Source organism: Gavialis gangeticus, unplaced genomic scaffold, assembly GCF_001723915.1.
Source record: "Gavialis gangeticus isolate Ggan-Ray unplaced genomic scaffold, GavGan_comp1, whole genome shotgun sequence".
Taxonomy (NCBI): Eukaryota; Metazoa; Chordata; order Crocodylia; family Gavialidae; genus Gavialis; species Gavialis gangeticus.
Window position 1 is genome coordinate 18,100,894 of NW_017729002.1, and position 11,348 is coordinate 18,112,241.

The window sequence follows — 11,348 nt, forward strand, 5'->3', positions numbered from 1 at the left end:
CGTTGGTTCCCCCAGCTCCCCATTAGTTCCCCTGCTCCCCATTTGTTCCCCCCATCCACCATTCATTCCACCTGACCCCTGTTCATTCCCCCAGCTCCCCCCACACTCACCGGCAGTAGCAGAAAACAAGAAGGAGGCTGGAGAGAGCAGGGGAAGTCTCCAGCTTATCTCCAGGGGCTTGTCTCCAGCCTCGGGGGAGCAGGGGGCCGTAGACACCAGGGGAACGTTTCTGAGGTTGTCTCCAGCCCCCTGCTTCTTCCCCTGCTGTCTCCAGCCTTGGGAGAGCAGGGGACAGCAGGGGAATTCCTCTGGGGCTGTCTCCAGCCCCCTGCTCATTCCCCTGCTGTCTCCAGCCTCCTGAGGCCCCTCCTCCAGCCCCCCAACCCCCTGCTTACCTGGCAAAAGCTGGGTCTGGGCCCCTGCAGCTTAAACCGCTGCCTGCCCAGCACAGGCAGGCAGCAAGCTTCAGGAGCGGGGACAGGGCCCATCAGAGATGCTCTGGTACTCCGCCAGAGCGTCTCTGGAGGACTGAGCCTCTGGTTGCCTCAGGACCCATTTTTTTCCCCCTGGGTTTTTTGTTTGACCCCTGGATGTCCAGGGGTCTAATTCTCTCCCCGCACTGCAAACGTGTAGCACAGGGAACATTTGTTCATTTCTGCAGTGCCTCTTACCTGCCTCAAAGGGGTTTGAGACAGGGCAAGAGGCATGTGCGTGCTCATCTGGACGCACCCGCTGACATGTTTGGTCATAGGAAGGAACATGCAGGACTACTCATGCAGCCTACAGAGCAACACAGCTCAGATTCTTCTTTGAGGCTGCAAGTCATCCACTTGAATTTCCAGGCAGCTTTGTTCTGAGTAGTAGCTACCAGATGATACACTCCCCCAGTACTAACATCACCCCCAGCTCCAAGGACAGCAATGGGGCATTGGAGAAGACACAAGGAAATGATAACAACCGACAGAAATCTGAAACCACGATGCAATCCAACGGCATCAGAGGTTTGGGGCAAGACCCAGCTACTTCCTCACCTTTATGGAACGTTCCAGGAAATAGCTAGTTATTGGGGACCTCAGCTCCAAGACTTGCCTGACCAAGATAACTGATATCACCAAGTATACCTTCAGTGAGGTGATGCAGAGAGGGAGATACCCAAGGCAACCTGGAGAACCTGGAGCTCCAGCTCCAAGGAACAGAAGGCACAGCAGGCCTTTTCCTGGGTGGAAGCATTCAAGTTCCTAAGGAATTAAAGATTCCACTCGCATGTAGGGATAGGAGGTAGGTACAGCAGTTGCAAAACTTCTTTACACCTGCCAGGAACAGCTATCCTTAGACTTTGGAAATGAAAGGAAGCAAAGAAAGGTATGGACTAGCATAACTAGCGCTTGGGATCCCTTGTGTGTTTGTTGGGGGGTGGGGACATGGGGCAAAACAGTGCCTGTTCAAACTTGTGGCAAGCAAGTTGACATCCTGTTGATCACACCTGCCAGGACAAGCCACAGACCTTGAGCAGCTGATGGCTCCAATTTACATCTTGAGAGTCTCATCAAGGACTGTGGTGGGTTTTTTCCCCCCACCTCTGAACTACCCATTAGACCTAGAAATGCCTAATAATTGGCATGTGAGGAACAAGTCAGGTTCCAAATGCATCCAGTTATTTGGATGTTGTCTCCAGCAGTCCAGGGCATTTTCTCTGCTCTAGGCTTATATTTGTAGCAGAAACCTCAAGCAAGCCCCAAACAGGAATGCTGGAGAAGTTAAACCAAATCCCCCTTGCGAATCCAGTATCAAGGAAAATGTCTTCCACACATCAGCCACAGCAGGAGCCCAGAGGTATGGGAGAACCAGAACACCCTTCTCTCTTTCCAAATATACAGTCTAAACTTAATTTGCTGCAATTTCTAGCCATTGCTAGTGTCCTGCTCTCTGCAGTGAAGAAGAAAAGTTGTTCACCTCCTCTATGGAAGCCCTTCATATAGTCGAAGACTGCTATGTCCTCTCTTTTGCAAGCTGTACATGCTTATTTTTCCTCAGTCTCTCCTCATATGGCTTCCTTGCAAGCCCCTTATCATTTTAGTTGCCTGCCTTTGGACTTTCTCTAACAGCTCCATATCTTTTTTAAAAGCATGGAGTCCAGAATGCACACGATATTCTAAGTGAAGCCTACCCAGTGCTAAGCAGAGCGGCATTATTACCTCCCATCTTATAGCTAATGTTCCAGTTGATACAGCCCAAAACTGCATTCACTTTTTGTGCACCTGCATCACACTCCAGAATTCTATTGCGTCTGAGAGCCACCAAGACCCCAGTTGTCTCCTGTACTGTATTTGTGTTTTGATTATTCTTCCTCAGGTCTAGCCCCTTGCATTTGTTAGCATGGGACTTCATCTTGTTGTTTCTAAGCCAGGTTTCCAATCTATCAAGATCCTTCTGAATTCTACTCCAACCCTCTAGTTTGTTTGCAATCTTTCCCAGTCACATGCCAGCTGCAAAATTTACTTAGGAAGCTCCTGACTCCAGAATCCAAGTTATTAATACATAAATGTTACCAATTTTATACACCTAGGTTTAAGCATTACATGGAGGAAAAAAGGGAAGCAACAGAAATAAAAGTTTGCTGTGCCTGCTGTCAGGCAGCAGTAAAAGGGAAGACTAAGAGAAAGCTAGGTTCAAGGGAAACTCACATGCTTCTTAACAGCCCATTAGCAGTGAGCAAGACTTCCAGTGTGGCTGTGAAGGCTGAACATGTAGCATTAAAGAAAGAGAGAGACATGCATGATCATGGCAACAAGACCCCCAGTGCACTCAGTGTACTGCACCTGAATGGAGTTCAATAGAAGTGGTGGTGGGGTCTATATGCATCCCTGCCTCATTCAGCTCACAGCCACAACAATGCATATCTAGAGAAACTGATCCAATGGGTAAGTCCAAAGTACACCAGTACCCCCTTACCTGGGAGTAAGGTGAGAAGCTACAGCCAGTGAAGGAACAGCAGGGGTGAATGCAAGCACCTTAGAACAAAGATGTCTGCATGCCAAGGCAGCAAAGCAGCGCCGTATGGCTGATGATCCAGGTTTTTAGCCAGAGCACCTGTGCTTCTGTGCCAAGACCAGCACTCCAACAATGCAAAGGACCCCAGCATCACATGCTACGAAGGACAGGCACCAAGGAACAGAAACGTCCAACAAGCATCCTTGGGACTACAAGAGTGAAGACCCACAAAAGTGGCCTGCTGTTGTGAGCTCCTTTGTGGCTGGTGAGGAGCCAGTGGCAATGGATGGAAAGCAGGACAGATGCTTGGCACAGGGTGGCAGGAAACAGCCAAGGAGGCTCTGTCCATGCCCTACTCCATTTCCACTGCCTTTACAGTACTAAGTCTTCAAGGATCTGGGAGTGTCACCGCCCAGCAAGCAGGAACCAAAACCCAATGAGGATGATCTTTAGAGTCTTTAGGGGAAGTTTTATTTTTGACCCCTGCCCTGCATCCAGCTCCTCCATTGCTAGGGGATTTCAACAACCAGTGCCCCATTCTCTACATCCTGCCCAGCCAAAGGTCAATGAGGCAGGGTCTCAGCAGAGACCGTACTGCATACAATTGTGCAGTTCAACAGGACAGTAACACCCAAGGCCGGAGGAAGTTGCAGTTCAGCAGCAACCTTAATTCTGGCACTTCCTCAACTTCTGAATGCCAAAGCATGTTAATGGACAGAGTTTGGCCAACAGTGAATTTGCCTTTCACCAGGAGAGCTGATACTTCATTTTTCTTTGGACAAGATATTTGACTGGGTGGTTACGGCCATGGATAATGTACAAAGTGTACTGCTAATTGGGGAGGGGGGCTGTATCTGTGCATGGCTGAATGCCAGTTCACACTAGCATGAGGCAAAGAAATTCCTGAGGGAGCCAAACAATTGAAGGCATGAGTGGGGCAGCCTTTAGGTTGCTAGTGCAACCACAACCCAGGTCAGCCATGTTGTAAGCCACCCTGCAGATGTCCTGGGTGGATGATGTGCTGGGCCACAGTCTAGTTCCTAGTGGACAGATTTCTGCATTAGAGAAACCAAAAGGAGTAGTCATTGCTCCTTCCACCAATCACATCCTTAGCAGAAAAGCTGAGAGCGAACTCCCCTCATTCTGCTAGAGAGCTTCTCTCTAGGGCAGCACTGAGGCAGACTGATCATGGGGTGTGGCAACAAGGTTTCAGCCAGCCATGCACTAAGAACACACCTTTGAGGCCAAGCAGAGATGGGCATCATGCTCCATGGTCCAGCTCACCCCCAGATTTGTGTTAAGATCCAAGTCCTTATCCAGGTTGACAGCATAATAACCTATGCCACCCTGAAGGGCTACATGCCCACAAGAGTTCCAGTGTGACCTGAACGCTACTTAAGAGAGCAGCACAGAGTAGCCCCAGCTGATGGACGGAGGATTAGACAAAACTGCAAACTGTGGTCTCCTTCCTCACTTGTCATTGCTCAGAAAACCACTGCCTCTTAGTGGCAGTAGACATCAGTCTGACAGGGTCAAGGTCCCCCCAAGACTGCCATAGTGTCTTAAAACCCAACTGGGGATGTAAGAAGTCTATATGCCTAGGCACTCAGCCCTCTCCTTGAGCATAGAGCACTGTCAGTACCACGCCCTCAGCCCCAGCCAGCCTGAGGAACACAGAGACTCTGAGGTATTCTTCGACAGTGCCCTCAGGCTGCTCCCACAGGACCCTTACAGCACATAAGGCTGAGAGCCTGACAAGACATGGAACCTCACTGCAGATGAGCTAAGCTAAATGCCATCCCCTAGTGGGTGGCATGATGGAGTCAGGGAGCAGGGCTCAGCACACTCACTTGAGTTCGGATCTGCTGCTCCCGTTCCAGCTTCTCCTGGTGCAGCAACCTCACCTGTTCCTGCTGCTGCTGGAGCTGCACTTGCTGGGCAATCACCTTCAACTTCTCAGGGTACATGTGGGCCTCCAGGGTCCGCACCTGCCAGCCAGAGAAGCCAACATATTGGTTGTAGAAATGGAGCATTGTCCCTGCTTACCAGCACACCCCAAAGCCATGTGTCAAAGAAGCATTCCAATGGGATAAGTAGAAGCTTGAAAGATCTTGCATGGGCACACCTGGGTCCTCCCAGCTCCCAACCCCAAACACTCTGAAGAGCTGGAGCTCAGCTTTAGCAGTGGCAAAAGAACTCAGCCACTGTGGGAGCTAGCAGTTACCTCTGCCAAATTTAAAAGGGTACTTTCCTGTGGTGAAGTGGTTTAGATACACAACAAGGGGGGCACAGGTGGTCTACACCCTGCCTAACACACGCTCCAGTGATGAGGAGACATCCAAAAAACAGACACCAAAGAATACTTTTCCCCAGCACCAGATCCCAGGTGGTAGACAGGAAAGGCAGTGAGGTTGAACGGGGAACACGTGCTTGTGATAGACTTCCAGGGGCCCAATAAGGGAATATGTAGTTGAGGGTGGATCTGTAAGAGGATCAATTAGATTACATTGCCGTCTGTGCTCTGCTCCTTCCTTGGTCACAGACGGGTTCTGTTGGAAGGAAGAGACTATTACATTTCCCACATGCACTAAATTAAGCAAGTTGGATTCCCATCAAATGTCCTCCACTGAAGCAACAAGTGCTAAGCTGCTTGCTTCACATGTCTGTACCAATCTGACTGAAGCTCCATCCTATATGTAGCATGCCACTACTACAAAGCAACTCAGGAAGACAACTCTTTCTGCTTTCCTCCAGTGGTGGGAGAGGGAAGTTATTTTCCTGCAATGCCACTTCCATGAGATTTGTGCTCTCTAATATACTTACAAAATGAGCAGAATACAAGGTGCCTGAGTGGGTTAATATACTCTAAGAACAGAGGTAGCAGAACAGACTACAGGCAAGGCACTTGCCCTCTCTTTGGGGGAAAAGGAAAATGAACACTTGACAGACAGCAGATTTAAGTTGGACATTAGAAAGAACTTTGTCACAGTAAGGGTTGCCAGAATCTGGAATGGGCTTCCAAGGGAGGTGGTGCTCTCCCCTTCCTTGGGGGGCTTCAAGCAAAGACTGGACAAGCACCTAGCTGGGGTCGTCTGACCCCAGCACTCTTTCCTGCCCAAGGCAGGGGGCCAGACTCAATAACCTACTGAGGTCTCTTCCAACCCAAACTTCTATGACTCTTCAGCATATTGTATCCTTAAAGCCTTTGCATCCAAGGGAACAGGTAAGTTAGAAAGACAATTTCAGACATAAATATCATCATCAGTAATAATATACTACTAATAAAAAAAAATTAAAGTAAGGGACGTCTTGAAATGAAACAGGGATTCTTTCTTGGGGTCATGAAGCCTTGAACAGAAGTTCTAGAGCTCTAGAGGCTGAAATGTTACCTGTCCTTAGAGCAAGTCAAAGCAGCAGGCAGCACACAGGAAGAAGAGGCCAAGACAACACTTTACAGAACACCAGTGATAAAATCATTTGAACCTGGCCAGCCTTCCAGTTGCAAGCCAGCCAGCTCATGGCACTGGGAAATGCAAATGGACACTATTCAGACATACTGCTCATGGCAACAGCACTGCTCAGTAAATTGGTTGCAACAACAGCAAAAAGTTGGGTGAACTCTGAGGACTTTCGTCTGCTCAAAGCAGAAATCAAAGACTGTGCAAGGGGACAGCGGCTTGATCATGGTTTGCTTTCAATAGCAACCTTCACCACCATGACTGCATGGAGAGGTGGAAGAAACACAGACCTAGGAACATCTTGAAGGGAAATGACATTTTTCATTTACCACTTGGAGGGGTGGGGTCTGTGTACATATTTTCACATTAACCCACTATCAGCTCATCTAAAACTACATACGTAGACACAACGGCTCTATTAGACAGGACTTGTAGCCAGGTAACTGCCTCTTCTCTTAAATGTGATCCTCCTTTTAGAGTGCCAGATTGGCTTTGAGCCAAGTCAGCCATCTTGAACACCTTCCATAGGAAATAGGGAAGAAGGAAATCCTTGCCTGAAGTGTCAGAGACTTGCTGCTCCTCACAGTGGAAAAGCTTCCAGTGTTATAGGATTCCTCAGGCTTGCCTCAGTCCAGAGAGCAACACTGAGTAAACCAGGGCTCCACCGGCTCTCAGCCAAGCAGTTGCAATAACATACGTGAAAAATGCCTGGAAGCAGACAAGAAAGGAAACCTTGGAAGAGCTAGGATCATTTGAGTGCCATTGTAAAGCACATGCTGGCACTCAGAAAAGGTGTCCCCTTGGCCTTGAGTGCATGAATTCTAGAAGGGAAGAAACCTCATGGCCTTGACGATGAGCTGCCTGGAGTCAGGGACCTCAGAGTGAGAGTCCCAGTGTCTCCATCTTCACTGTAGAGAGGTTCTACCTTAATCAGGTAAGCTACAGCTCAGCACCCAGGCTTCAGGTCCTACAGACTTAAGTGCATCAAGGAGCTAGTGTTTGGCAATAACAGGACTGGATCTGGGAGCTTTACTAGACCCCTGGACCTAGCAGCTCAGGGCTAGCACAGGAGGACCTGCTAGGAGTTCTGTGCTTAGCTAACTCAAGCTTGCATTTCAGGGTTTTACCTCTAAATGGCTCTGGGCTGGCCCATGCTAAACCTCCCTGAGTACCCCTGAGAAGCCTGTGAGGTGCCCTAGGTTTCAGTTTCTGGAGGAACTGTCAGCTGATCCCCTGCCTATCCATTACAGCCTACAGCTACAGCTCAAACAACATGGACATCCAATACAACACAACCCTGCCACAGACAGCTGACCTGAAGAACCTGCCTTTTTTTGCCTTCCAACACATACAAAGAAAGAGTGCGTCAAGGAACAAGAGCCTCTGGCAAGACCGAGGCCACAGCACTGAGGCAGAGACTTCACAGCCTAGACAATGGGCAGGGGAAAACTAGAGACCGTGAAGGGGGCTGTAAAGAAACACCAAGTCTGGAGCTGCTTCAGGGAGGCACCATCAGCAGGGCAACATTTACACCACGCCAAACAGAGTATAGTGTCCAGCTGGGGGTGTGGTCTGCATGCTGCCCTGGCACCACTGTCCTCAGACACCCAAACAGCTTCAGAGCTGCAGGGCTTTCATGGAGACCAAGACAGAGGAATCCTAGCAAATGCCAGGCACCTCTCAGCAATTAACCCTGGGCCTGTGCCCATCTGCCATCATCCACTAGGGGGTGCCATAGGACTGAAGATTCCCCACACCCTACTCCAAAGCCAATGGGTGTTCAGCATTTAGAGCCACCTCCCCTGAATGTTGGCTCTGCTAGTGAGGACGGGGAGCATGCTGGAACCCTCACCTTCCCCTGCACTGTACCTGCAGTCTCCCAGGCTCAGGCTGCAGATGCCCAGACACCAGAGGTTGACAGAGGCGCCACCCCATCCCACACTGGAAACGTGCTGCATCAAGAGGACAGCACAGTTCTCCTTTGTCCACCTGCTCGTATCAAGGCTAGGGACACAGTGGGCCCAAATGGAAGCCCTATGACTCCCTCAGTGCATCCCCCAACCTAGCCTCACCTGCTCTTCCAACATCATGCGGACTGAGCGCTCCTTGTCTAGCTGCTGCCGGAGCTCAATCATTTCTCGGCGCAGATCCTCTGCCTTCTCATCCTCCCAGATGTCTGGCGAGCCGATGCCCTCATCCTTGTCCTCTGCCCGCCGCCGCTTAGGGGAGGAGCCGCTGAACTCCTGCCAATCAGAGTTGGAGGCATCAAACTCCAGACAGCGCAGTGATAGCAATATGTGTTAGCAATCAAACCCTGCGGTGCTCTAGAGCTCTCCACTCCAGAGACTCCAGCACATGCTATGAGTAGCCCCACTAAAAAAGCAACCACCTCTGGAGTGAAGCCAAATGGTGCACAGCCACATAACACAAAGGGTATGGAACTGCAGGAAGGTCCAAGGGAAGTTGGTGCCGCTGCAGCAGTACTGGGAGAGGAGACCCAGAAAGACCCAGCTGATTGGCTTGAACCCTCACTTCCCATCTGAGCAGGTTTTGATAAGGCCCAGTCTCTTTTTCCAGAAGAAAGGTGCCAATCAATAAGTCCAAGAAAATTCACAAGCAAGCACTCTCCCCAAAAGGAACTCAGCCTTTGAGGGGGCCGGGTCATTGTGAATTTCACAGTCCACAGTAATTTTGCTGCAGGACAGAAGCAGCAGAGCTCAGACATCTGGGTTGCATCCGTCAATATCACCCAGCCGGACACGAGGGGGCACCATGCTCCTAGAGGTGCCATGGAGTGTTCTACCAAGGCCTGGTGACAGCCAGACTTGTAAAAAAGAAGATAGGGACTGAGAAGCCAAGGAGGGAAGAGGCTTTTGCCCAGCTCCCTGCTTCAGATCCTTGTGATGGGATGAAGCCCCAGGTCAGCATTTCCTTCCCTGATCTAGAAGAGACCCAGAAGAAGCAAGAGGCCTGCCTGGCCTAGGCCTGAGTACAGCACCACTAGGTGAACCGGAGAACTAACACCGTTCCACTGGGCCAACAATGCTGTGGGGGTAGGGAAGGGCAGGCAACAAAAAGCAGCCAGGGCAGAAACAAATACTTCACATGATGACAGGGAGTTGGGGGTGGAAGCAGGACTGGGAATGGAATGACAAAGGAAGAGCAGCTGCATTACCTGGATGAACCTCTTGAGCTGTGTGTTCTGCTGCAGTAATCGAGTCTTCTCCTGCTCCAGTGAGAAAATGTATTCAGCTGTTTGCTGGAGAATCGCCGCCTGGGGAGAATCCCAAAAAAGAGAGGATAAGTCAACAGGAAAGGGCAGTTTGTTGAGCTCCACAATCTGGACAGAACTGGCAGATTTTTCCTGTGCCTCTCTGGACAGAGCCTGTTAGATGCCTGCCTCCTTGCACCAAAGGGCAGCTGGCACCAAGGAAGGCAGCAGCCACCCTGCCCAAGGCCAAACCACACCAATGGCAGAGTTGAGACAACAGCACCAGAAACTCAGACCCTACAGCCAAAAGTGCTCCCCCTCCAGGCTCCAGCCAGAGACTCAGAAGGAGATTGCCCAACACGAGGAAATGCACCCTTGGCTTAGCTTGGCATACTGGTGAAGAGCAAGTGTCCTTCCCAGTGGGAGCCTCAGCTCGTTCCAGATGTGCCTCAGGTCTGCTTCTCCCTCTCTGTGAATTGGGCTAGATAACGTGGACACACTCCACGCAGCCCACTCACAGCAGCCACTGGTAACACCCCCAGCATGCTCAATACACTCAACTTGCTGCAGGCAGGCCAGTCTCTGCCCAGGAAGGCAACCATTTATGGCAGAGGGTTACCTGGTGGGCTACCTGCAGTCGCAGGAGATGCCTGACCTCTGCCAGGTGCAAGTAGACAAATTTCCAAGTACCATCTCCTATTGCATTTGGCACCAGCCAGCCCCCTCCACAGAACAGAATGAGCTAAAGTCCCTACCCCCTCATCCATGGGCAGGAGGCTCTGCCATTCAAGTTGAGGCACAAGGGGCAAGGCAATGCAGGAGACCCTTCACATGGTTCTCTGTTTTGTGGGTGGAGAGAGAACTGTAGCCAAAGGAAAGGCAAGTGTCCCACATGCACCTCCTCCCCAGCATGCCATTCTGCCTAGGAGCTTCAGTCTGAATCTTCTCCTAGTGCCACTCAAACACAGAATCATAGAAAATTAGAGTTGGAAGACACCTCGGAAGGCCATTGAATCCAACCCCCTACTCAAAGCAGGACCATCACCAACTAGATCATCCCAGCCACAGCTTCATCTAGCTGGATCTTGAAAACCTCCAAGGATGAAGATTCCACCACCTCTCTGGGTAACCTGTCCCAGTGTTTTACTACCCTCCTAGTGAGAAAATTCTTCCCTATATCTAACTTAAACTTCCCTTGCTGCAACTTGAGATCATTGCTCCTTGTTATACCATCTGCCACCACTGAGAACAGTCTAGCTCCATCCTCTTTCGAACCCCACTTCAGGTCGTTGAAGGTTGCTATTAAACCCCCTGTCTTCTCTTCTCTAGACTAAATAAGCCCAGTTCCCTCAGCCTCTCCTCAGAAGTCATGTGCCCCAGCCCCTGAACCATTTTTGTTGACCTCCACTGGACTGTCTCCAATTTGTCCACATCCTTTCTGTAGTGGGGGCCCAGAACTGAACACAGTACTCCAGATGAAGCTTTGCCAGCACTGAATAAAGGGGAATAATCACTTCCCTTGACCTACTGGCAACATACCTACCAATGCAGCCCAGTATACCATTAGCCTTCTTGGCAACAACAGTACACTGTTGGGACATATGCAGCTTATTGTCCACTGTAACCCCCAGGTCCTTTTCTGCAGAGCCACTGCCCAGCCAGTCACGCCCCAGCCTCTACTGGTGCAT

At 50.3% G+C, this 11,348-nt stretch overlaps 1 protein-coding gene across 3 annotated transcripts in view; it reads right to left on the reverse strand.

The window, feature by feature from the left end:
* The window catches only part of TFAP4 (transcription factor AP-4), a 36,725-nt gene that overhangs the window by 6,611 nt on the left and 18,766 nt on the right, over positions 1-11,348 (reverse strand). The window contains exons 3-6 of one of the 3 annotated variants that reach the window (XM_019507559.1): positions 9,625-9,723; positions 8,522-8,692; positions 4,842-4,979; positions 1,693-4,046 (exon numbers count right to left, since the gene is read on the reverse strand). In XM_019507559.1, the coding sequence (XP_019363104.1) occupies positions 4,032-4,046; positions 4,842-4,979; positions 8,522-8,692; positions 9,625-9,723 (423 nt within the window). In that variant the 3' untranslated portion in view covers positions 1,693-4,031. Of the gene's footprint in view, positions 1-1,692; positions 4,047-4,841; positions 4,980-8,521; positions 8,693-9,624; positions 9,724-11,348 lie in introns of those variants that run through there. The other 2 variants (XM_019507558.1, XM_019507557.1) reach the window with 2 other exon arrangements.